The 27,332-nt window shown below is 34.5% G+C and overlaps 3 protein-coding genes across 10 annotated transcripts; all 3 read right to left on the reverse strand.

The window, feature by feature from the left end:
- Window positions 1-4,571: 4,571 nt before the first annotated feature.
- LOC122314204 (ran guanine nucleotide release factor) lies at window positions 4,572-8,593 on the reverse strand. Its single transcript, XM_043129628.1, has 7 exons — window positions 8,216-8,593; window positions 8,048-8,083; window positions 7,812-7,949; window positions 7,206-7,292; window positions 5,637-5,684; window positions 5,478-5,554; window positions 4,572-4,928 (listed from the first exon to the last, which is right to left on the reverse strand). The coding sequence occupies exons 1-7, from the start codon at window positions 8,288-8,290 to the stop codon at window positions 4,781-4,783; spliced, it is 609 nt and encodes a 202-aa protein (XP_042985562.1). The 5' UTR covers window positions 8,291-8,593; the 3' UTR covers window positions 4,572-4,780.
- Window positions 8,594-11,535: 2,942 nt separating this feature from the next.
- LOC122312330 (haloacid dehalogenase-like hydrolase domain-containing protein 3) lies at window positions 11,536-15,603 on the reverse strand. Of its 2 annotated transcripts, XM_043126887.1 has the most exons (10): window positions 15,417-15,600; window positions 15,008-15,124; window positions 14,410-14,492; window positions 13,376-13,459; window positions 13,129-13,204; window positions 12,942-13,014; window positions 12,642-12,715; window positions 12,280-12,373; window positions 11,965-12,070; window positions 11,536-11,846 (listed from the first exon to the last, which is right to left on the reverse strand). In XM_043126887.1, the coding sequence occupies exons 1-9, from the start codon at window positions 15,535-15,537 to the stop codon at window positions 12,004-12,006; spliced, it is 789 nt and encodes a 262-aa protein (XP_042982821.1). In that variant the 5' UTR covers window positions 15,538-15,600; the 3' UTR covers window positions 11,536-11,846; window positions 11,965-12,003. The 2 variants fall into 2 exon arrangements, with proteins under 2 accessions (XP_042982821.1, XP_042982820.1); XM_043126886.1 differs by having other exon boundaries at window positions 12,942-13,204; window positions 15,417-15,603.
- Window positions 15,604-16,768: 1,165 nt separating this feature from the next.
- Window positions 16,769-24,808, reverse strand: LOC122314331 (probable hexosyltransferase MUCI70). 7 transcript variants are annotated; one of them, XM_043129848.1, is made up of 9 exons: window positions 24,625-24,808; window positions 23,853-24,116; window positions 23,189-23,287; window positions 21,351-21,703; window positions 19,172-19,383; window positions 18,826-19,082; window positions 18,541-18,719; window positions 18,129-18,232; window positions 16,769-17,013 (listed from the first exon to the last, which is right to left on the reverse strand). In XM_043129848.1, exons 2-8 carry the CDS (start codon window positions 24,076-24,078, stop codon window positions 18,152-18,154), a joined length of 1,407 nt encoding a protein of 468 aa, XP_042985782.1. In that variant the 5' UTR covers window positions 24,079-24,116; window positions 24,625-24,808; the 3' UTR covers window positions 16,769-17,013; window positions 18,129-18,151. The 7 variants fall into 7 exon arrangements, with proteins under 7 accessions (XP_042985782.1, XP_042985780.1, XP_042985781.1 ...); XM_043129846.1 differs by lacking the exon at window positions 16,769-17,013 and adding an exon at window positions 17,081-17,488; XM_043129847.1 differs by lacking the exon at window positions 16,769-17,013 and adding an exon at window positions 17,081-17,491.
- Window positions 24,809-27,332: the final 2,524 nt, after the last annotated feature.

The raw sequence follows: 27,332 nt of genomic DNA on the forward strand, positions 1-27,332 counted from the left end.
TCATTTTAACTGCTATCCTTATTTAACTATTGATTTATTTGATAAAATGTTTTGTCTGTTTTAACTTTAAATGTCCAAAGCTCTGGTTTTGATATGGTTGAAGACAGCAGACCGATGTCTTTAGTTTACCGCATTTATTACAGAGTCTTAAGTACTAGTCTTGAACCAAAGGCTAAGATTAAGTCTCCAAAAAATGAGACTGTTCTGATGTATAGTTCAACTTTGAACTCTAACATCATGACACCCAAGATGCTATTCTGGAAAGATGTAAGTCTTTCGGATGAATGGGTACTCAAGTAGGAACTTCCTCCTATAGAAGTTCCAGCCAAAGACTCAGACCTTAAGTATATTCACCAGTATCTTGACGATACTGTAAAAATAGCTTTTGACCAACTTTTGATCAAAGAAATAAGAAATTCTTTTGCCGATTATAGGTCGTCATTTAGCTCGGACCAAGATCTACGAGATAAAAATCTCGAAAGATACTTGAAGGATCGTGATAATCCAGTTCGTCCAGTGGTAATTAGGGAACTTCACTCAAAAGAAAGACTCTCAGACCAAGACATTAAGTTGGAAGGAATTTTAACTACGTCCTAGGTTACCTCTACTTATTATTCAACCAAAGATGATTTTAAATCCAAAGGTAAATCCGTAAAAGAAGAAGTACAAGTAGAAGATGATGTCAAGTCAACATCTCCCACAGCTTTTGATATGGTTGCTCCTATCCGTTCCAGTCTAATGGTATTGAATAAAGCACTTGATTATTTAGATTGTGAATTACTTGTTATTGATATGATTGATTTATATGCAGATTTTATGTCTAAAGAAAATCATGATAAGCGAAAAACTTATCATAGGATTTACTCAGTTCCTGAGAAACAGAAGATTCAAAAAGAATGGAAGAAAAAGATGTACAAGGATAACAAGCACATCTTATTCTTTGACTTTCTTGAGAATTATTATAATTCAAAGAATGATGATTCAAAGCAGTCTTTAAATGTTTTAAAATCAAGTTTTAGCAAAGAAGAAGGCATGAAAGTTGTAAAAACTAGCCACCCTCCTTTAGAAACCATCCTTGTTTCAGTCAAAGGGAAAGAAGTGAAAGTTTCACCTTTTAAAATCTTGGATCCAGGTCCGAACGAAAATGGTTTAGCTTAAACAAAATAATTTTGTCAACCAGACCCTCCATACAATAGGTCAACAACTCGATCGTATAGAGGATAAAGTTGAAAAACCTGCTTCAACAAGTTTAAAAATAGTTGAAAAACCTTTGATTATTTTGGAGAGACCAATATTATGGCTAAAATTGATCAAATGCTTGCTGAAGTTAAGTAAGAAAATTCCTCTGTTTCAACTATAGACAGAAACAGCCCAGGGGTTAATTTCGATTATTATTTTTCTATGTGTACTTGGAATGATTTTGATGATGATGTTTCTTTGTCTGATAATTCCTTAGTTCAAAAAATTGATTTACTTGAAAAAGATTTTCAGGGTCTTCAAGTTGAAAAATCTGAACTTGCCAGGATATATTCGAGAGACATCAAATCAATAGGTCTCACGAAAAACTGGTATTCTAGACCCACTCCCCCTGATTTACAGTATAAAGAAAGAGGTTTTCAATCTCAATTCTCCGTATCTGCTGACCAAATGTATGAATAGAATAGTGATGGATTCTCTGAGCAAGAAATCCTCAATACTCTGAATCGTATGTCAATGGTTGCTACTGCTTATTACAACAACAAACTTAGCCAGACTGATATTGTTGATATCTTGACCAGTGGATTTTCAGGGATGCTTCGTGCCTGGTGGGATAAACATCTCAATGCAGAAGCAAGAGAAACCATTCGTTCAGCCATCAAAAAGGATGAAGATGGTTTACCCGTTTTAGATACTGAAGGGAACCAAAGGGAAGAAACCCAAGGGTCCCCTGATGGTGTCAATACCCTGATCTATCCCATAGTTAAACATTTTGTTGGAACCCCTTCCAACATCATAAATAGAATTTCTGATTATTTGAATAATTTGTGATGCAATAAAATGTTTGATTATCGTTGGTATAAAGACATTTTTATGCCTCGTGTTATGCTTAGAGATGATTCCCAAAAACCTTACTGGAAAGAGAAATTTATTGATGGATTGCCTCGTTTGTTCGCCATTAAGGTAAATGACTCACTTACTAATATCTTGGGTTATCTGAATTATGATAATTATATTTATGGTGATATTGTAAGTATTATTCAGAAACTTGGTATTAGTATGTGCAATGATCAAATGATGATTGCTTAACAAATGAAGGATAGAAAGAAAGCCAAATACGAGATGAAAAACTTTTGTGAACAATTTGGCCTTCCTCCTATTGCTCCATCCGTGCAGCATAAAAAGAGTTTTAAAAATTTTTCAAAACCTCGTAGGAACTATAACAGACCCCGTGATGAGTTTTACAAAAAAACCTATTTCAAAACCGGTTTCAAGAAAGAAACCATTTTAGAAAAAAGTTTCAAAACCCCCTGCAAAGGGAACATGTTTTAATTGTGGCCAACCTGGATACTATGCGAATAAGTATACAAAGAAGCCACAAGGTTTCAAGAAAAAGCTTAATGAGTTAAATATCAATATCGTTGATCAAGAAGATCTGTTTCGTTTACTCGAACATAGATCTCCTACATTTTCGAATGAGGATGAATTTAGTTCTAGTGGCTTAGATTACCACTCGGACTCTGATCATTCTAACTCACCAAATATTAAACTTGGTTGCAATGATTCTTGTTGTATTTCTAAAGTCAAAACAATCAATGTTTTAGACTGTGAAAGAAGACAAGAACCTGTTCTAAGTAAAGAGCAGGAACATGAAAACATGCTCCTCTCTATCATCTCACAAATTCAAGACCTTGAGGTAAAAGAGAAGTGCCTCAAGAAGCTCAAGGAGACAATGACTCGTAAAGAGCCATCGTCCTCCAAAGGGAAGATTTCTTTTGAAGAAACTTTGGGACGCTTTCAAAAACAAAAACCCAAAGATATTTCATTAAAGGATTTACAGTATGAAGTATCTCTTGTTAAAAAGTTAAGTTTAAACATGAGCATTAACCTATATAAAGATTAATGGCAAGAATTAAACGTGAACAGAGTATGAGGAGTCTCAGACTTCCAATGCATGCTATGCTAGAATATGAATATATAAAATATATATATATATATATATATATATATATATATATATATATATATATAATGGTTTATATATTTATAGTTTATTAGAAAATCACGCCCGCACACATGCATATAAATAGAGTTAATGTGGAAATATTAATATCTTAACTAATTTTGGTTACAACTCTTAAGTGCCTGATTTCCATAGGATTTGGAATATATTTAATAAATCTAGGCTATTAATATTGATTTTGAAATTACATGTATGTTTGAGATTTTAATATTCTATTAAAAAAAATAAAACCAAAATTTAAGATTAATTATATAAATAGGGATAATGCTTCCATGCACTTTAATTTATACTACTCACTTTACTCTCTTGACGTAGCAATGCGGTGAAATGTGGCTTATTAAAATTAAAATTTAAAAATTTAAAAACACAAATATAAAAGGGTAGAGAAAACTTAGGATTCTTAAAAGAAAAAAATTAATAAGTCACATAAACCACATTATAATTCTAAAAAAAGTGAATGGAATAAATTAAGGAGCCATAATAATATTACTCTATAATAAGTGTAAAGGCTGATTTTTACTCTGTTTTGATGAAGAATGGCCAACGTTTGGATATTGAGATCTCATCAAGAGCCCATCCAGCAACGCACGATTGTTGAAGTGCTTAGCGACCTTCTAGTCATGGGCTAACATTACATTAAGGTCCAATGTCATTGGAAAGATGTTATACTGCTTAGAGGCTTGGGGGACTTCGGCCCTCCAAGATTTTCAAAATTGAATAAAAACTTAAATTTTTTAAAGGCGCTTTAATAAGGTAGACTACGGCCTATTTAGACAGAAAGTAAAAATGTTTTATCACGTCTTATTATTATAATTTTTTTAATTTTTTACATAAAATATAATAAATAATTTAAATATTTTCAAATTTTAAAACACTAATAATATTAAAAAAAATAATATTTTAACATTATTTTATTTAACTTTTCACCAGTGCTCTACATTTAGATTTTGCACTCTCTACATTATCATCTAGATTTCGCAAAGATTTTATATGAATTGCCCACCAATAATTTTGGTCTACATCGCAAGCATGAAGAACACATTTAGTGCCCGCTCTATGATTTTCAGCACATTAAGGGGAAATGGAATGGAATAGCTGGAAAATGTCCGGACAGGTTTTGAAGAAAGCGGAAATGCACATTCGAATTTAGAAAAGTTGCTTGACAAGTGATTTGATCAATACCATAATTTTCCGGCGTCATTACAGTACACTTAGCTAGGCCATACAGTTCGGCCAAGAACTTTAGGAGATATCTATCCACTAGAGTGCCACCCGCCTCTATTGGACAGATTTTGTGCAATCATGTCCTACGTCCGTTAGGACAGATGGATGAGACTCATGAACCAAACCATTAATCTTAGGTGGAGAAATCGAAAGATAGCAAATTTTCATAACATTGTTCAAATTTAACAGTGATATCACCTATTCCTAAACATTTTTCCAAATAAACGGTAATATTACCTACATCCCTACATCCAAAACACACCTAAAAAAAGGTATGGACCCCCCCCAAGACAACCTAATAATCTTTGTCCTCAATATATTTACCTCCAACACATCTTAGCCAGCAGAACCAAAAAGGCTCCAGTCGTTAACTTTGAAGGAAGAGACTGCAAGTTTGAAGACCTCAGCCATTGGCATACACCCAGCTTGAGTTGCAGGAATGACAAAACCAGCCCCAACTGCTCTAGCACTTTCACTCAAGGGGCTGCAACCAAAAGAACATAACAGCACTAGTGTCAAAGAAAAAACTTGACAAAGAATCTGTATCTGATCAATTACAACTATAACTCCAACTAGCTTTGAAGATCTCAAATAAAGCAGCCAACTGCTTCCAGACATGTGTTACACAAACTATAATACGAATAAAGATCTTATGCTCAGGTTAGGTTATGAACAGTTTTTCCACCAATGCTTATTTTCAGACTCAGAATGAGAGTCATAGCCTAATTTGGTATTTGACATTTACCAACTTCACTTTTAGCAGCATTACTAGGTATTTGACATAGGTGGTTAAATTATTAGCAAGGCAGGGGAACACACAAAGTATGTTGCTAGCACCACCTAGGAGAATTCCACCATCCTGTCAAAGTACATCAATGGTAAAGTATGTGTAAATGTGTGCCTATGCATATGCCTACATGTGTGTGAGCACAAAAGCACGTGATTTATGTAATCCAGTTAATATGCATTTAGAAAATATTTCAATAACTCCTAGGATTTATCTGATTTACGGCAACTTATTTGTTATACTTACTTTATAACAATAGGATCATATGCAGTAATCAGTACATCTGTACCAACTTCCTTTAGGCGCAGATTTGCCAAATACACCTGCAGGGGGGAAAACCTATTTGAAATTTGGAAACTTCTTAGAGATATGGAGGATACAGACAAAGAACAAGAACAAACTTACCTTAACAATATTTTGCGCTTCGCTTCCTTGCCGTCCCTTAGAAATGGCCTAAACATATCGATTAAGAGTACTTAGATAAAAGAGATGGACAAAAAAACAGAAGAGAAAGAGAGAGTACTTTGATACATTTTATGCAACAATTTTTATATATTTTCTTTTTAAAGAGCCTACTTGCAAATAATTACAGACTATTGGTTATTAAAATTTTCTCTGAGTTTTGTTTTTATCCTAATTATGAAAAAAATTGGTTCCTATTTAAATGTGGTTAAGACTACCAAGCGCCATAAAATTGGAAACCAAAATTTCCCACTTTGCTTATTAAAATTGAAACATTACAATTTTAATAAAAAAAAACTCCAATTGTTAGATTACCAAACGTCATACAATTGGAAATAAAATTGGATAGTGAAAGTGTTTCATCTCATCTCATCTCATCTCATCATACAATTTTTTCAAATTCCAATACAAAATATAATAAACAATTCAACTTTTTCAAATGTCAAAACAATAATAATATTACAAAATAATATTCTAACAATATTCTATGCAACTTTCAACTAAAACAATCTCATCTCATCTCATCTTATTGTCCAAACCACACCTAGTGCCCAAGCACTCTAAACACCATCACACTAGCATAATCATTTTTCAGAGAAGAAGACAAACTACGTTTCCATGCTCATTAAAATTGCTAATTAAACAATTTTTTGGCTAAAAAATTTTTTAACTAATTACAAGAAAAACTTTATGGAGGAAAAGTCCAATCCATATGGACATTTGTTGAAGTTGTAATAATTGAGGATTTCAATACAGAATAGTTGTATCTTTAACCATATGAAGCAAAATCTTCTTCAGCTTTTAGTTGTATCCACTATCAATGACATCTACACATCGTATCGCATTTAAACATTGAAAAGGAAAAAACAATTTGAGTGTCTCATGTCCAGCCAAAATCAAAATAGAACATTTAACTTAACATTTTCCGTATAATCCAGATCCATCAGATCTTATGCAACTAAGTACATTATGCACTCCATCCACAACTTCAGACAGGCTAAAGGCATGTGGATAACAATCAGAGTCCATTTGAATGATGCAGTTTTAAGCAGCAATACATAGATGCTAAACTACCAAAAAAAGCAGATATTTGGTGGGTTGAAGGTGGCAGGAACACAAGAACGGGGAGAATTCATTTACTCGGTATTAGGAGTAGGCCAAGGACTCTAATACCAAGAAAGTTTCAGAGAAAATGATTTTGGCAAAATTATAACAAAACTCTGCTTTCATTAAGTGTTATAGAAAGCAAGTTACACTTGTAGATAAAACAAAAACCTAGTCTGATAAGTTCTAATCTATCAACTACTAGAGTATACAGTTAGAACAACAAACATGATGGGATGAACCTTGTGACAGTTTGGCTGAAGAAGAGTTGTTCAAAATGTCACAATAATTTTAATCTTCTGATGATAACTTGTCTTCATGGCTAAGAAGCATGACTTGGAAGATAAATAGCATATCAGAAAGATGCATCAACTCAGTAACTACATACGCAATGGGAAAGGCATGTACCATCTGGCCAACTGCAGTTGTGACTACAGCAGGTAGGTTTCTGTAACACAATCCAGGGGCCTCGATCACACCAGACTGCTCAATCACCTGAATAAAATTGAAAAATAGAGAGTGCTGGCTGTAACCACTGAACCACTAATCAGTTGCTAAATCAAATTCTAACAGAAGTGATACAAAAAAAGCCTGAGCTTCCTTTTGACGGTGAAAGAAAACATAAAACCCATTCTCAGTACCTCTAAAAAAAAAAACCCTCGATATAGAATTATGTCTCTCTTTAATAGCCAATAACCCAGAAATATTCCGAAAAAGATGCATATTTACCACAGACAGAACTATCCTGGAATTCATACGGCATGTGGATTTATATAGAGTAAGACAAATAACTTGATTGCGATACCATCCACAGAAAAATCAATGGCAATCCAAACCGCATTTTGTGTATGGAAAACATTATAGCAAAACTAACTCAGCCGGATGGGTAATGACACTCAACTAAGAACTTTCAGTGACAAGCACTGATATCAGTCTATAAGAAGACGGTTTTTAATGGGCAGAAAGATTGAATGATTAATTAATTTAGCCAAAAAAACAAAGAGAGAGAATTACCGTGCCTCCTTCAGCTTCTTGTTCGGTGGCAAGGTCTTGAAGGAACCAGATAGCACTACCTTCATCTCCAACTTCATTCCTGTAATCTAAGAGCTCGAATATTAGGCTTTCATCGCGGGCAGGGTCCACAAATACCTCCTACAAACCACCACAGCATGTAATTCCAAGTGAACTTTGAGAATTAGCGACACCCTTAAATAACAGCCTCGATTAGGTCTTTTAAGCAAGTAACCAACCTGATGATCGGGGACTTGCCGGATATTGCTGACATCCTGGGACACATAAGCCAATCAACAGCCCCGGATTATAAATAAGGACAGAACGAAATCCAAATGATATGAATACACAACAACAGAAAGCAATATGTGTGAGTGTGTGTGTGTGTTAAAAAAATAAACACCAACCTGGAATCTATGAGAGAATGTGCTAGATATTGCCCCGCCAAAAAGCGGGCGCTCCGAATAAGAATCTGCAGCCATTTTCGGCGAGAAAACTTTTTGACGAAAGAGTCACAGAGTCGCGATTAAGGAATCCCCAAAATGGGATTCTACTGGCTGTAATAAAGGGATCGAATTTGAACAAGAAATACTTGGGAAAGGGAATTGGGAGAGGAATTGAGTAAGAAGTAGGAAAAAAAAAATGAGCCGGATTTGTAGAGCTGAGAAATCCTCAGGTGACGAACCAAGAGAGAGATAGAGAAGCCTCTAGCATGTTCTGTGGAACAGTGGAAGTTTCTGAAGTGAAACTCGCGGTTTGTGAATTCGTATTTAAAGAAAAAAAATGGTGAAGCCACTTCTGCGTAACAGAAAAGCTAAGTGCCTGTTTGGATACGAATATTTGAGTGTAATACGTACCTGTCAATTGCAGCAATGAAACGATTTTACTCAACATGTTTGATTGGATTTTGAAATAAAAGATTGAAAAAATTAATAACAATATTATATGATTAAAAATTATTTAAATATTATTTCTTATTTTTTATTTTGTTTTAAAATTTGAAAAAGTATTATTAATTTTTATGTTTTATTTGGGAGTTTAGAAAAATTATAATTATTAAATAAAAAAATTAACTATTTGAAATTGAAATTATTTTATATTTAAAATTTTGAGTGATGTTTAAAGATAAAATATCTGAAAATATTTAAAAATAGTTGTATTGCTAAACAATCCTAAAACTGAGCTGACTAACCTTGATGGCTATTCTTTATATTATATGGTGTCAGTGCAATAAGATTAGGACAATGCTAGATCATAATAAATAAATAAATGAAAGAAAAGGTGATTCATGCGTTGTATTGATAATATAAAATGTATTTTTTTTTTCAAACAGTTTTAATCATGAAGTAAAAAAAAAATATCACTTTTAGCCTTAGGGGCACCATTCTCGGTGGCACAAACATTTTTCTTAAAATTATATGTGAAATACACACTCTTCGGCTAATCTAGAATGATTTGATTGACAAGAAAATTTTAAAATTAAAAGTATTTGTAAATCAAATCAGTAAAGATGGTATTTTTTTTTTTTTAAGAGAAATGATTTATATAAATTTTAAATAGTTAAACTTCGTATTAATTCTTATAAAAAAGTGAATCTCACTTAAAAAACAGTATAAAAAATTATTTTTTATTAGTTAAATCCATTTTTTTATAAAAGATTTATACGAAACTTGTCTATTTAAGACTTGTTCCTAACATTTCTTTCATATCAGCTGATAAATAGTATTACTATGGTATAACTTCAATTGGCATAAATCCGTTGATATATTCTGAGCTATCTTTCATTGTATGATCTATCAAGACAAGTTGTATAGTAAGACTCCTTTTCAATTGTCTCTTGTAAATAGTGAGATAGCAAAACTTCTTGTGTTAATTTATTAGCTTTTGCAAAGACTTCTTGAATACTTTGTGAAATAGTGATAGGCATGATCTATTATTGGCTTAGGTTCAGCTAAGACTTTTTGTATAGCATCTATGCATCTTTCAACAGGTATACCCCATGATATGGTACTTGAGATTAATTATTAGCCAGCCTGAATTAATGATTAGAGATATTTGGATACGGCATGGGCAAAATATTAGTCTAATTTCTCAGCTTGGTGGAAATCAACTGAAGGATATGGTTTTGAAATCCAAAGTTCAGATTAAAGAAAAAGAAGATTTGAGAATTTGGAAGCCATCTTACTCTGGTAAATTTTCTGTAAAGTCTGCTTGGAATTTAATTAGAAGTTCATCTGGTATTTTTCCTCTTTCTGCTTGTATATGGAACCATATTCTGCCCCCAAAAATTTTGATTTTTGGATGGAAACTTTTTCGAGTTCCTCTTTGGAACAGTATGTCCTATAAGGAGGAATTATCGGAGACCAATAGAAAAATGACACCTAAGCTGAGCACATGATCTCAGCCTGAACCTGGCTGCACCATAGCAACGGCCAAATCACACTTGACCGAACGAAGAAAGAATTGCTTCAATGAACAGAATTTGTTGCCGCTTCTTCTTCTTCTTCATTTGTTGCCTCTCTCTCTCTCTCTCTCTCTCTCTCTCACGCTTCATTAATTCAGTATTCATCTGTTGCTTCTTTTTTTTTTTTTTTATATTGTCTGATCACCAGTCTTTATATCTTCAAAGACATGAAGCAACGTTCAAAGCACCAACCAGAGATACCACTGTTACTATTTTCTTGCTCTGTGCATTTTTTATGGGATTTTTATTTCAAGCCTTTGGTTTTCTTGTAAACAAGACTAATGGAAAACTTGCAGAGAAGTAGTAGTGCTGAAATTTGTTGTTCAAGCCACTTTATGAACCATTAAAGATTTTTCATTTATCATGGTGGAAATTACCAAATGGTGCAGAAAATTGAAGGAAAAGAAACCAAAGAGAAAATGACGATGGACTCACTTAACCCTGCAACTGCATTGGTGTCACAGGCAACCAAACAAAAGCTGAAACACAAAACAACTCAGCAAATTAAGTTGATATAAAGTCTTCAAATCCAGAGAAAATTGATTAATTGAAGTTGCTAGAGAGAAAGAAGAGAGAAAAGGGTCGAGATCTTGGGGGGAGAGAGAGAGAGAGAGAGAGAGGCTAGGGTTAGACACAGAGAGCTTCGTGAATGTGGGAAGGAGAGAGGGACTGGGTTTCAACAGAGAAGCTTCCGCATTGATCTAGGCAATTTATTTTTTCTTTGCAATGCAGTCTACTATTGGAAAGATGTGGGCTCTACGTGGCAGGCTATCGTTGGTTGCCGTTGTTTGGAGAATAACCGAGACACCTGTGGGAAGATATTCTCAACTTTTTCATAATGTATTCCCAATTGATGTAGCAATACAAGGGTGTGGGATTCCCATGGTTTCCAAGTGTGTCTGCTGCCCAACTTCACCAGAGATAGATCAGTGGATCATTTGTTTGAAAATGGGAGATTAATTACTGAAGTATGGGAAGATTTTGCATTTCTTTTTGGTTACTCTTCTTTGTCAAGCTCTCCATGGAGAACACGTACATTACAATGGTGACAACTTTCTAAAGGGAAAGATCAAGTTGGTATGCTGGCAGCTATGGTACCACCAATGATCATTCTTTGGGAATCGTGGTTGTCAAGAAATAATTGTGTATATATCCATCTCGTTTCACTCTAGAACATACAACTGAGTCCAATGAATACTGTCGATTTCATGATCCAATGATATGCTACCATTTCGTCCTCGTGAACCAAGCAAAGCCTGAGGATTAGCTCACAGTTCAAATCTGTATTGAATTTCTATACCATTAACTCATTGATTGTTGATGATTCCTGAACAATATTCCAATATACTTGACAACCAATAAATAGCACATAACTGGACTAATATGGCCGAATGTAATCCCTCAAATCCAAAAACAACAACCAAAAGAAGTGTCAAGTTATCTCCACAAATCTATTATTAGTTGGAGGACAATACAACAAGCTTCAACAAAACGGCTTTCCCGTAGTTCCTCACAATCCACCCATTAAGTTTTTGCCATTCTTTGAAGCAACCGTGCTTGTCACACCACCATCACTGCAACATATTACCAAACATTCAGAGCTCATAAATGTTAAAAAAAGGACAACGATGAAGAGATTAAAATGCCACACAGAAAAACAATGTCTGAATTGGATCAAAGAACTTGGATTACTTCAAGCAGAAATGCATCTGGTACTTAAATCTGTTGAAGCTACGTCTCAGAAATGAGAATGCGGTTTCCTATGTCAGAGAATGTCTTCACATCAATTCCCCATAGCCTGCTTATTAAGATGAATGGCAATGTTAGGCAAAAATCCAGACAAATTTATTTTTTCACTTCCAAGCTGATGAAAAATAACATCCATATGTCAGTCCTCACGAAGAACTGTTATGCCAGGCAGCCAATTAACTGCAAATATGGGGATCTTGCACCATTATGAATTTTGTATCACAAGTTATGATCGAAACAACTATGAAAGGCGCTTACCAGCAATCAACCCCAATGGCAATGGCCCCAACCTTATCTGCCTTTTGATCATCACCAATGTGTACTGCTTTGCAAGCCTCAGCATTAAGTTGATCTACACCAATAGCACACTGTGACTTGGTCTCAGCTAAAAAGAAAGATGGGGGTGGGGGGCGGTTTACTACCACTTTCAAGATAACAAATTCTAATAATTCCATTCAGGCATCCACTAGAAGCATTTACCGTGTTGTTCAAACTCCAACTGATTTACTAACGTAGAACAATGAATACAAATATTTGACCATTTCTCGTGTTTTCCAAAGAGCTTATATGCATATACAGTGATGACAAAAAGGAAATCTGGGCAACTGCACTGCACATACCTAAAGCAGCTTTAAATATTTTTATGTCAGGTTTTTCATAACCAACCTCTGAAGATATGATAACGGCATCAAACCTGAAAATCAAAGCAAGAAAAATGCTTACATGTAAATATCATGAATGGTCATCGGTATCCCTGTTCCTCTTCTTCATAGTAGCATTCCAACCTTTTCTTTTTCTTCTCTTGTTTGGCTTTTTCCTTTCTTTTTTTTCTTTTTGTTTTTTATTTTTATTTTTTGGACCAAATGTTACAATGTTTCATACTTAAGAAATAGCAAACAGAAGGAAAGGCTAAGACTTACAGATCTAAAACATCAAGTTCCCTCAATAACTTCCTTAGGCGGGTATCAAAATTGGATACAACAGCCACCTTAACTGTATCACAGCTCATCATATTTGGAATAATGAAAGAAGAAAATAATTCAAAAACCATAGACTTCATTAGTACTAGCAAATAACAGATAGAGGAAAATACTTTATGAATATGACCTCCAGCATCCTTGAGAAGGACTATTGTTTCATAAGCTCCATCTGGAAGGCGCCATGCATCACCTTTTGCATAATACTGACAATAGAAACCACTGAGAATAATTCAAATAAAGTCTCAATTAACATCAACCAATGCCTCGTCACTATGCTTAGCACCAGTCATACATTTCTTTTGGAAATATTATATTAGGGCCAGTACCGGCCGAAGAACAAGCACTTTGAACGGGTTGGTCTTAAGAGATATCACCTCATAAACTTCTTCGAAATAATCATCAGCAGCACAACCAGTGGCTTCAGAAACAACCAATTTCCAAAATGGCCTCCCATCTCCCTGTGAATAGGATAAAATCTTCAATCAACACCTTTTCTTTATTTAAGGAAACTGTTTTCTTCATTAAAGAACTGGGCAAAATTAATCCTTTTGGTAGATGGAAGAGGTCTGAATAGATAAAGAACCTAACCCCATTAAGATCATTCCTTGGAAATGGAAATAGTATAAGAGAGGCTCCATATAGGAACTATACAATTCATGTTTTTTCCTCACAGATGGACAGTAAACAAGTCCCACAGAAAATAAAAGATATATACAGCTAATTTCAATGCATCAAATCATTGTCAAAGTATCCTCGTCTCCTATAATGGAAATACTTATATAGTGTGAAGGACCATAGTGATGGTGATATAAATACATGCTCATTTGCATCAGTATCCTATTAATTTAAATCTCCCTACCCCTCATCCTCCACGCCAAAACAAAGGATCCAAGAAACTCTACTGAAAAATGAGCATTACTTGTGGTTGAGTACAGCAGGAAGGCTATCATCAACATCCTTATGCCTCAAAGTATTCATGTCTGGTAAATACAATTAATTTATCAAGTGGTTTCTTGAGAAACGGAAAACTCAGAAAAGGCTAATTTGAGAGACAGAACTTACTAGAGAATCTGAAAAGGTATCAAAGGCAAACTGGGAGAGCACAATACACGCACAACTAATTATAAGTATAAGAAAAATGCAGAACTCTCACTGGAAAATTAAACTTAATAAGATAGTTTTTTTTTTCCTTTTTTTGGGTGTTCTTTTTTTCTTATGAAGCATATACAATTTTTTTTTTTTTTGGTAAGTAAGAAGTAAATTTTATTGAAGTGAATGAAGATAGGCAAAGCCTATGTGCACAGGAAGTTTACAGAAGAAATGCCTAAGTACATTCTAATAGTGCTAAGTTAAAGATATAAAGCATATACAAATTAAGCGTATACCTTTAAAAAGTTACAGAACAGACCTGGTAACGAAGCTTCTCAGGCCATGGAGCAGCAAAAGCTCTCCTAAATCCTTGCTTTATTTCAGCTGATGTCGTTGATAAACCTGAAAATGTTTCAAAAGAATGATTTATAGCTCACAACAGAATAGTGCATGAGCCAGGATTACACTAGAGAAAATAATGAAACAGAAAGAAATAACATCATAAACAACAAACTATAGTATGGCTATCTAAGTAAGAAAAACTAGTTATCACATACCCAAAAAAAAAAAAAAAGTAAGATAACGTTCAAATGCATCACATTCAAAGAAAGGGCCAACCAATCACCCACTCAGTAAAGCAATCCCTAGTCACAACATTGACTAATATGATTTACCAATACTACAGTTTCCAAATGCAGTTTGCTTCGTAGCTTGGAAGTCTTGGAAGATAGCGGCACTCATAGAAACTAACGTACTCCAACCTCTCATGCACAGTCTATTATCTAAATGGATTATTTGTTGAAATTTAACATGAAATCTACAAGTATAGAAAGTTATGCAATTACATGTAAGATAAGGCTTCCGCCAATAACTTGCACTCGAAATATCGCTATATACTACCAAGCACAAACACTAACCGTATTTACTGCCGATGGTTGCATAAGTCTCTTCGACTGGCTTTGCCAACTGCAAAAGGGTACCTCCCGCATCCAACAATAATGCATCGTATGCTCTCTTAACCGACCTTCCTCCATCTACCCAGAGAGGAAAAAAAAAAGACATATAACAAGAAAGACCCACTATATAGAACACCCCAAGGTTAGAATTGTGCTATAAAGTTATAAAGGGTCTGCATCGTGAAGGCCAATATACGAAATGCCCATGTCATCCTTATTCATTTTAAATCATAATTGGGTCAGTAAAATGACAAATTCTTTAGGTAGAAAACACGGGGAAAAATTCTAACGAGATAAAGGTATAATTCGCGCGCGCGCGCGCGTGAGAGAGAGAGAGAGAGAGAGAGAGAGAGAGAGAAGGCGATCTAACCAGTGTGGAGGGCCATGGAGGAGAAACGAAGGGAGTTGGGAAGCTTCAAATTTCGAGGAGGTTTGAGGGCTCTGAAAAGAGCAATTCCTCCATGAGAACATCTCATCAAACACGTTTCCATTGCAGAGCTCCCTCACTGTGTCGGATATTCCTATGCGAAAGTCTTTTTCTGTTGGTAAAATGTAATGTATGTATGCCTTCCCTTTGCCCCGTCACGACCGTCGTTTAGTTCACTCACTCGATTTTAGGTGTGGACAAAACTCAAAAACGAATTTCAGTTGTATTTTTAAAAAAATTTATTCAAGTGGACAAAATTCGAAGACTGAACTCAAATCTTTATCAACAACATAACCTGGCAACATATTTTTATTCCTTTTGAAATTTATATATAATAAAAAATAAAAAATTATTTTCTTACGTCTAATTGGCAGTCCTTTTTTTTTTTCCCCCTCATAACATAAGTTGAGCCAAGAAGGCAACTCAAATCTCTTGAACCAAGCTCATGCAGTATGATCATCGCCAGCAAAACCACCATAAAAATTTTAATTTTTGTAATGACTAGTGCTAGATCTAGTTTTAGTTTTGAAGTGTTCATACCTCAAGCACTCTTTTATAAGAAAAAGTAAAGTCTACCGTCAAAAAATGATTTTTTATGTGGATATCAAATTTAACTACTTTTAAAAATGTGCAAGATTTGTATATTTTTAAGATTATAAATATCATTTCTCTTTTATTATGGTTACATCCTGTTATCTCCCCATTACCCTTCAATGTCACGGGAATCTTCATGTTGAGTATACAAGCGTGAAAAGAGAGTTACAAGTCCTAAATTTCTCATCAAATAAGTATAAATTATTAGCCTAACAATTGGACCCAAAATCAGTTTAACTTCTGGATTGAGTGGCGTCCATATGCTCAATGAAAGGTCTCCTATAATTGTTATTTTTTTTCCCTTCTGACAGCGGCATTGGAGCCAATGCAACTATAACATAATTGTGAGGATTCATCTTCAGGATTTAGAAGATGGGTCTAAGGTGTAGCTTAGATGGTGAGATGAGATAAGATGAGATAGTTTTTTATAAAAGTAAAAAGTTGAATAAAATATTGTTAGAATATTATTTTTTAATATTATTATTTTTTGAAATTTTAAAAAGTTGAATTGTTATTTATATTTTGTGTAAAAATTTAAAAAAATTGTAAAAATGAGATAAGATAAAACCGTTTTTGTATCCAAACTAATAAATCGGAATATAAACTGATCCAACTTAGACCCATCGATCAAGCACTCACAAGTCACAATTATATGGAAAATTATCAAGTGCTTAAACGAGTATAGACATGATACTCTCCTCCAATCAAAATAATACCATGTTATTAAAGTTGCTTACATTTTTAATGACACGTCATACTTTAATAGCATAGAAGTACCTCATATTCTAAAATTACTCAATTTTTACTCCAATTATGTTGGCTAGACGAAAAAATGAATGTCCTAATGTACCCATCTGGCCGTCTCGACCATACACCATGTAAAAAACTCCCGTATATTGCCCGGTCTATGTTGATTACAGAGAGGCTCTCCAACTTCTTGCACTCCCTAAAGGTCACCATTTTTCACAAGATTATTGGATGAAGGTAATGAATGTGGTTCCTATACAATGAAATAAAGCAATTGCATGCTTCTAGACATCTTAAATTGAAACAAGCTTAGTGCGTTTGGATATTTCACCAGCTAGCTGGTTTTGGCAATATAGTTCGTTGATAACATGTGAACTGAAATCTCAAAACAATCATTAACTGAAACTACAAGAAGTCCACCCGACCAATGGGAGAACCAACAGATTATGGCTTAGTTCTGGTTCAGCTTGCAACATAGTTCTTTCTGGAAAGTGAGGAAGAGGGGGGAGCTATAGCAAGCTTCAAACCCATTACCTTCAAGCTCATTGCTACATAACTTGGATGTGGGATGTGCCAGCAACCACGTTTTACAAGATTGGCTCTTATGTAGTGAAATAATGGGATTGCATGATTCTAGGCATCTTCTTTGAGCACTTTCATCTCACTGTTCATATCTGCTTTTGAATGGCATATGATTTCAATGTTCTGATTTAACATAAGAGAGCAAGCAAGTGCACAAATGAGATCCTCAAAATCAAACAAACCATACAACACCCCTCACAAACTAGACTCAGTTTGTCACATTGCTAGAATTTCGTCAAGAAATCTACAGGTCTCAGGTAAATGCAATTGACTTAAACATGCCAATCATGATATCCAACTCAAGGCATCCTATTTATACAACAGAGCAGGGTGATAATCACTGTTTGCTGCGCTGCTTTCACATAGTGGGGGTGTATGGTTAAAAGGTCCCATAATCGTACTCATGAGATGGGGGGTAACATACAGCAAAAGAGATCCAGGTTGGACTTTCCATTACCAACCAAGTTTGAGCAACCCAACCTATAAGAATATGGTGGCAAGTTAGAATCCATTCTAAAGATAATACTTGAGACTTCACCAAAATCCACTGTGCTGATTCCTAGTGTGGGTTTAAAATAATTTTGCTTGTTCATTCATAGAGGTTGCTAATAACATAACTGAAATACAAAACTTTCAATGGCATTTGAAGGCGATCAAGATGAGGCAACTAATGAAAATATGAACAGAATAAATCAGAATAACAAAAAGAAATGGAAATCAACTCAAACTTACCAAGTATAAACCTTAAACTAATCTCAATTGACCAAAGAAGCAAGTGGAGGAGATGGCACAGCCCTGTGCCGAAATAGCTTTGTGAGAGCTCTGCGCTCACAGTCCTGCATACGTAAGAAAAGGGCATGACATACCAAGCGCAATTTTTGAATAATTACACCTTCATGAAAACACATTGAAGCAACTAGTTTAAAGGAGCTAATCATATAAACAATGTGATCATCCGGATTTTGCTCAGTTCCAACAACCAAGCAAAATCAACACGATCAATTGTACAATTTTAGTGACTTCTGAAACCATTTTGGAAATAGCTCCAAAAGAATAAATCAATTAGTTGTAATGATACACAGACAAATACAACGAAATCACTAACTGATAAGTATATTGAGATTTTCTTGAGAGAGACTATTACCTTAAACATATTTAAGTAAAATGGTCTTGTGGGATTCATTCTTCTCAGTTTCAAATAAGTATATGCAAAGCTTAGCTGATCACGTGAGGTGAATCGGTTGACTTCATTGAACCAAAGACAAGAAAACAAATTTGACATTGGTGTATGTGCCCGTACTATAAAGGAACCTTCAGGAACAACTGCAAGGTAAATGACACATCACATTAGCACATGGGGTTCATGGAGACATGAACTGCAGATGAAAAGACAATCTCCATAACGAACAGAGATGCCAATGACACGCACAACTTGGAAGAGGAGTATTTGGGTCTGAAGGATCAAACTTGGTGAGACCATCAGACTGATAAAAAGTAAACTGTTCATCAATGGCCGTGTGATTGTACTTATTTAGACGCTTATTTTGGAGTACCTCCTCCCAGACACAGTGGCGATCATAATGATTTGAAATGGCATATTCTGATTTTGTTCGCCACAAAAAGTACTCAATAATCAACATGGGATCACTCTGAAGTCGCATCTTGCTGTCAAGCCAAATCGAGTACCTTCAAACAACCACTGCATGTAAGATAAAATTTTTGATTTTCAACTAGAAGGGCCAAGACTCAATGGCTAGAATATTATGTATAATTACCTAGATGAAGGGAAGAGGCGATGTGGCAAAAACTTTGGCACCTTTCCAGTTTTACGCATGTCCTTATATGGCAAGTTCCTCACAACAATGATTTTCCATAAGCCGACATATCCGTCATCATCAGGAGTATTACCTTCTAATGACAGTTTTAATAATGTTTGCTCATCGACAAACATAACAAAACAAACATTTTTCTTGGAATATTCACTGATCTGCAGCAAACAAGAATATTTGAACATCACTGATTGATCCACATATATCATGATGACATATATATTCAGAACGTAATTCCTCAGAACAAAATATTCTAAAGTTATTGAATACATGCAGGCATATAAAATCATTAAAGCTCAAATAGATAGGAGATAACTAAAGATTTCATTGTGCACACAGGTGGATACAGCAAAGGTATTAGAGCCATAAACAAATCAAGTATAAAGAGAACCATACATATTAATTTCATATATTAAAATCAAATGACCACGAAAATAGAAATTTCAAGTTAAATGAACTTTCCATTTCCTTACTTCATGCAAAATCCTCTCTTTACTCCACCAGCTATCCATCATGTAATTCTTTGGAATGGCATTTTGTAAAAGGTTTAGACTAAGTACATCTTCAACTTTAGATCTTCTATTTATTTTCTCTAAGAAGACGAAGGGATAAACTAAACAAGACAACAGATACATGAAACTACATGAAAGCCTATTCCATTGCTTACTACACAAAATAGAACCCAAAATGCAAGAAATTCATAGCTTCAATTGTAACATTATGAAAAAGCAGTTGTTGTTTGCATTTCAAGCAGACGTTATTCTCTATAACTATTTCAAAAGATTGAGTATAATGCTGAAACATGAAAACCAAAATTTTGTGAGTATCAAACAGCTATATAAAGACACTTCTATAATAGGTTTCATGATATTAGGAAAGTAAAATACTCTCCTTTGTTTTAATAAAGAAGGGGGATGAAAAGAAAAAAAGAACTCATCTCAATATTTCAGTAGATCCATAGGTTACCATTTTAAATTTTCACATAATAAAAATGTGATGCCATATCTTGCAAGAACCAAACATTCATTTTTCCATTTTTATTTTTATTTTCTTTAAAGCAGTTTCAAAGTTGAAGATACCGCTCTGCTAATTGAATGTTTGCAGGAAAAGTGGAGATAAGTGTGTGTGCCTCCCATAAAATGCTGGGAGTGTCTGATATTCGAACAGAAAGGTCAGACATGAAGATTATTCTTGGTCAATAAAATTATATGAAGGGGTATGCTTATATAGAGTCAGAATGATGATGCATCCTCAAATTTACTTCCACTACTATTTACATCAAGGAATTCTTTTTTTCCAGTCATATTTGAAGATAATAATCTTTCATGAATGAAAATCTGAATAGAGTATAACAATTGCCAAAGTGAAGGTTCAGTCTTATTTCTTATGAAGTCGTTATGTTCATGAAAAAGAAAAGAAGTGTAAAGTTGGGTATTTACAATTGCAAGACTTAGTTACTTATCCCCAAAAAAAAATAATAATAATTGCAAGACTTAGTGCTGGTAGTTGTGATACCAGAGTTTATTTTATAAGATAACATTTTATTAGAAAGAGGGTGTGACTCCAGTAACACAGGAAGTATACAAAAGACCCACCCAACTAGTAGAAGGAGAAAGTGCTAGAACTTCATGAAAGGTAGAAATAGAAAATGCTACACTATTGCAGACTGCTATCCAACAATAAAGGGAAGTAAGGAAGGATGACTGGAGCTCCAATACCAATTTTTCACCATCTTTGAAGAGGTTGAATCTTAGAAGCTACGTTCATTTCTTTCCCTCAAATTACACCACAACAAACAGGCCGGTATCATCTTTCACAATAGTGCACACCAATGGCTCTTAAACTGTCCTTTCCAACATGCTAGGAGATCCACTACTAGGGAAGGCATAACCCACTCTATCCTAAATAGACCAAAAACTATGTTTCATAAAGCACTAGCTTTATATAATCATGCGGAGTATATACTTGATGCTCAGTTGAATGAAATATATATGAAGTAAAATTTCTTACACAGCAACCAGCTACTAATGAAACATAAGCTATTAACCACATAAGCAAAAGGTGATGGTTATAATGTTATCAGCATGACAGACAAATGATTATGTAAGGAATAGAGCTCATTTACCAGTCTGCGTGTGGGCCTCCTCAAAAAGTCGGAGCTCCCAAAAATGCAAGAAGATACTACAACCTTACATGTATACATGTATGCCTTGTCTTTCTCATTTAAATCAAATCCTATGCTCGAATATCCAGGTGGTCCATTTACGAAACCACAATGAAGTGTCTGATTTCTAGCATAGAAGGATTTCTCTCTTTCTGGGAGAGTCTGATGTCCTCCAAATCTAGGTTCAAAATAATTATCGGGTAATATTTCCTCTTTTTCAATGTACTCTAGTGAAAACTGGGTGAATTTCATAAGATCCTTGGGTTCAACAAGATTATCCACGGATTTGACAAGCCCAACTTCGCAAGGAGAATCTGAAGGGTGAAGACATGGAAGAAAAGGCACAAGGACTGAGTCAAAAATTGGAAATTATTTACAGAAGACAGAAAAGCATAAACTGAAACAGTATCCAAATAATCCAATGAATGTTTAGTCAATATATATTCAGTGGAAAAACGCAAGGAAGCATCAGCTCCAAACCTTATATTGGGTCCGTAGATGATAACACCATTAGTTTCTTTTGCAATAAATTGAAGCCTTATAATAACAAAAGAACATTTACTAATATGATGCAATACAAGTTCCAATGCGAATACAGAGTTTTCCATTTTCAGGAGAAATTTAAATTCAAGGAAGTCACAGGATTTACTGCAAAGGGGTTTACCATTAGGCTTATCATGCTGCAAAGTTTGGCTAATTTTCTTAGGAAACTTATCAAAAAAAATTTCTTAGGAAGCTAGGGAGTAGCTGGACACTTTTAGACATGAACATGAAGTGTAATATCAAGCTCCATGTTAGGTTAACTGGCCTACTTGACACATTCTGGTGCTACATATTGTCAGAAATACTACTCTTTTTGTTTCTTCAACCTAAATTTTGTATTCTTCGTCACACTTCTTAGGAGATGATTGGGGAATGAGATGAGATGAGAATTTTGTGAATAGTAGTAAGATGGTTTGTAAATAGTAGTAAGATAGTTTGAGTTAAATATTTATTAGGTTTGGGGAAAGGAGAGAGAAAATGTTGAATAAAAATTATTATGAAGTTAAAATATTGTCAAAATATCATTTTTTAATATTATTTTTGTTTTGGGATTTGAAAAACCTGAATTGATTTTTGTTTTTTGTTTGAAAGTTTAGGAAAGTTGTAATGATTGGTTCGAATGTGTTTGTGTTTAAATGATGTTTGGGAAAGAGATGAGATGAGATGGAAATTGTTTCCAAACATCCCCTTAATGTGGCACATGTTAAGTCATTGTTATTTAAACGATTGACACAAAACCATATAAAACTTGACACAACAACAAATGTGACTAAGGATGATAAAATTTACAATGAAGAATAGCATTGTTCTATTTATTATTGCACACTAACTCAACACAATTTTGGCATTTCCCAAAACCTGATCGCCACCCACTAACCAACAGAAGGAAAAGAAACTATATGCTTGATAAAAGCTCAAAATTTCTTGGTCTTAACTCTGGACCTCAACATCAACTATTTGTAAATTGTTGGAATTAGAGCAACAAAACCAATAAGCACTGAAAACTACTTCTTTTGGTTCTCACAATGTTCAACACTTCATTCAACTTCTATTAGAGAAGTCTTCAAGTGATAGCTCAATATCTAACTTTTGTTTGAAAATCACCTTAACACAAACTCAAAAAAGGCTTTGGATGAACACCATAAACTTGATGTAACTTATTGGCAAACGGTCTTAACCCAACTTTTCAGCAATTGAAAACAAGATTCATAGATCTTAATATACTCATAAGATTAGTGCAAGCTAAATATCCTTACGCTGCCTACGATTCTTGCTTTTCGGAGGTTTTGGAGCATTATACCCTAAAAGTTGTTCTTGTACTTCTTGTGACAATGAAATGCTATCTTCCAAATTATCTGCGATGAGAAATAAGTACTTCTTTTACATTTAACCATAGAAGAAGCACAAAATTAAAAACAAGAAGAAGCTAAATCATACATGGAAACATGAAAGTTACAACGAAAAATTAGATTCACTGAACCGGGATCACTAACTAACACTAATATAACACAAAATGCCAACGTAATTAAAAATAAATAAAAATATCTTTTCTGAATATTTTCCCTGGTTCCATTGCTACACTGTACTTCACACAATCGATGGGATTGTATAGCTAATATTTCAACACAACATACATACATCGAAAGAATTTTGGTGACCCACCGAAGCACGAAAGCCATGATCTTTCAGAAAAAGAACTCCTATTCAAAGAATGCTTAACCGCATATATAAATTAGTCTGACTTACTTTGTGCCTTTTGCCTAATGGGAAATGGGTCAGATTCTATGGGATCAAACCTATGGGACTTAAGGAATGATGGAAGCAAATTTTTAAAATATATATATATATATATATATATGAGAGGGATAAATCATAAAAAAATAATCAAATAAAATATAGTAAAAGAGAGCTGTATCTCACCATGAAATAGCATTTGTACGCCAGAAACGACAAAATAAATTAGGAAGAGCAATGCAAGCACAAAGACCCAGCGCGAGAGTCTTTGTCTAGTTATCCGACAAAGCCTTCTTCCTCTACGAACAACCCGAAAACCATGCTCACTTTGATCAAGAGACTTAAAAATCATGCCAAGTATACCTCTTCTCTCCGTTAACATGTCGCTACTGTGCCTATAAAAGGCCATCATAGAGCGCCCTCCGAACTTTGGGGAAAAAACAAGCTCATCTATGGAACATTTGTAACATTTCAAAATAAAATAAAAAGTCAGTGGCGTACAATTAATGAAGCATACTGGCATATTATGTAGCCATTGACAGACTTCTATAGAATACTATCCCCAATCATACGGCACGAAACATCTAAAACTGAACTAGCAATAAAATTCTTAAATCTAAATTGATACGATTACACAAAAAAAAACATGTACGAAACAACTCAGCTTACCCTAGAATTAGTTACCGTACGTTTATTGAGGCTTATATGCCGACTGGCGAGGCAAGATTTTGCAAAGAAAATTCAAATTCCATCGTAGGAAAAATTAGAGAACAACTTATAACACGACATTGTATGGATTTAAGATCCATTGTTTCAGCAGTCAGCAGGATCTAAGGAATAAGAGAGATTTACGTGGGAAATGGAAATCCTACGAATTAAAATCCCAGGTTGAGATATACCGAAGATAACAGAGAACTACAATTATAGAATAGCTGAACGGGGGACACTGGGGATTTACCTGGATCTCACGGGCAGGTCCCAAGCAGTAGCAGCGGTGAACCGCGAAAACAAGAATACGAAAGGTGGAGACTATCTAAAACAGAGATACTAGGAGAGACCGTGGGATGCCTGCCCCGTACAAAAACTTCGTTACAGTAACCGCAATGTCGGAGGGAGAGGAGAGAGAATAAAAAATAAACGGACAATCAACCATAGGTTTGGGCCTACGTCCTTTGCTTTTAGCTAAAAGGGCATTCTCACGAGCGTAAAAAGTCAAATTTAAAAGTTAATTAAAGTCACATGTTTTATCGTCCGTTGTTTATATCTATTAGATAAAATAATAAAAAAAATATTTTATAATATTTTATTTAATTTATTTATCTCATATTTTAAAATCTATTATAAATTGTATGAATCCAATCACCTATATATATAAAAATAATAATTAGTAGTGCAACTATTATATAGCAACAAAATGAGAGATTAATATAAATTATTCAATAAAGGGTGAATAGTAATCTTATAAATATAGAGAGTTACTATAACTAGCAAACAAAATATTTGTCTTTTGCATCTTCCAATATAGCCCATGTCAAAGAATTATTAGCCAAATTTTAGTTTGTATTTACATTGGACTAAGCCAATGAATGTTCTAAGGATGAGATTGCAAAAGGGAGTTTGATATAATCAAATAAGTTGATTGATTGGTTGTGGCATTAAACCACAATCAATAGAAAGATAATACGGTTAACTATTCTGGTGTGTTTTATAAAAGAACTCATCACTTATATTTCTTTCATATTCTCATTCGGGAAAATATATAAACGTGGATAACTAGAGACGAAAGATTATGATCGCTAACAACACTGAATGAGGATCGACCACTATATTGATGTGTGGACCCACAAGTTGGCAGGAATGGGTTGGGCCAAAGAATATGTTGATATCACACGTGTAGTCCTCGAAGTGTGGGAGCAACGATGGCAAGTGTGGTTCACACACGATTTGGGAGACACATAAGCCTCACGCATTGGCTAGACATTGGCGTTTCTTAGCCCATATTGAAGATCGGCGTCTAGGGAGTGCAGTGGCGTGGCTCTTTTACGCATTTGATGTTCGAAAGGGAATGCATCAAGCATTTTTTGACGCAGTAGAGAATAAATGTAAGAAATAAGGAGAAAATACTATGAACATGAAGAAAATAAAATGAGATAGAAGAGTACAGGGAGGAAGGGAAGGCTCCTCCCTCTCCCAAACCTGAGATGTTGGAGTATAGATTTACAAATTGAGCAAATGGAATTAAAGTCTAGAGAAGCACAGGTTAAAGTAGGAAAAGATATAAAAAGTTAGTTATTTTTCTATTATTTTCTTTTATCTCTATAAATACATTCTGTAAGTTGTATTAAATCATCAATTCAATAACGTGAAAGTCTTTCTCTTCATCTCCTCTGTTTCTATCTTGTATTCACTGAGTCTTACCTTCAAGTGTTCATCAGAAACTTGACATGGTATCAGATTGAAAACATTATTGTTTCCACAAATTCATCTTCTTATCTTTCATTTTTTTTCTTCTTGAAATCTGCATTACAAAATTCTGCTCAAGAATTTTTGTAGTGATCCTTCTTGCACTTTCTTGCATTTTCTTGCTCTTTCTTGGATAGATTTCTGAAATGGATTCTTCTAAAAATTCTGCAAATTCTTCAAATTCTGTCATATATCCCTCTGATGATTCCTCTAGTCCCTATTATCTACATCCAAGTGACAATCCTGGTGCTCTTCTAGTCTCATAAATCTTTATTGGAGATAATTACATAGCATGGAGTCGATCAATCATCATAGCATTGACTGTTAAGAACAAGGTGGCATTTATCAATGGTTTGATTACTGCTCCTCCTGCTACTCAACAAGTTCTTCATACTGCTTGGTTGCGTGCCAACAATTTGGTACTTTCTTGGTTAATGAATTCCATCTCCAAAGAAATAAGGAATAGTTTGCTTTATGTTATCTCAACTGTTGATCTTTGGAATGAGTTGAAAACTAGATACTTAAAAAGTGATGGTTCAAGAGTTTTTCATCTTGAAAAAGCTCTTAGTTCTATAACTCAAGGTTCTTTATCAATCACTGAATACTTCAATGCTTTCAAAACCTTATGGAATGAATATGTTAGCTACAGACCATTCCCAACTTGCACTTGTGGAAAGATGGCATCATGTACATGCAATCTTTTTGACTTCTTACTTCTTCGACAGCAATTTGATTATGTATTAAAGTTCTTGGTTGGGTTAAACGATTCCTATGCTTCAGTCAGGAGTCAATTACTTCTTGTTTTTCCATTACCAAGCATGGCCAAAGTCTTTTCATTACTACTTCAAGAGGAAAGCCAACGACAACTAACCAATTTTGTAGGCCATGAAACTCATGTCTTGTTAGTAAAACAGAATAATCAGTCATTGGTTCAGTCAAAGTTTTCCAAAGACAAGCAGAAGAAGTCTTCTTTGTACTGCACTCATTGTGGATATCATGGACATACAGTGGAAAAATGTTTCCAAGTTCATGGTTACCCTCCTGGTTGGACTGGACCTAAAGGAAGGCGAAATCTCCCTACTGCCCATGCTGCCATTTCAACTGGAGAGGTCTACATTCAAAATAGTAATGAGAATCAATTTTTTTTTTTTAACTTCTGAGGAATTTACTAAACTGCTAGCACTTGCAAATTCAAATCCATCT

This window comes from Carya illinoinensis, chromosome 6 (genome assembly GCF_018687715.1).
Source record: "Carya illinoinensis cultivar Pawnee chromosome 6, C.illinoinensisPawnee_v1, whole genome shotgun sequence".
Taxonomy (NCBI): Eukaryota; Viridiplantae; Streptophyta; class Magnoliopsida; order Fagales; family Juglandaceae; genus Carya; species Carya illinoinensis.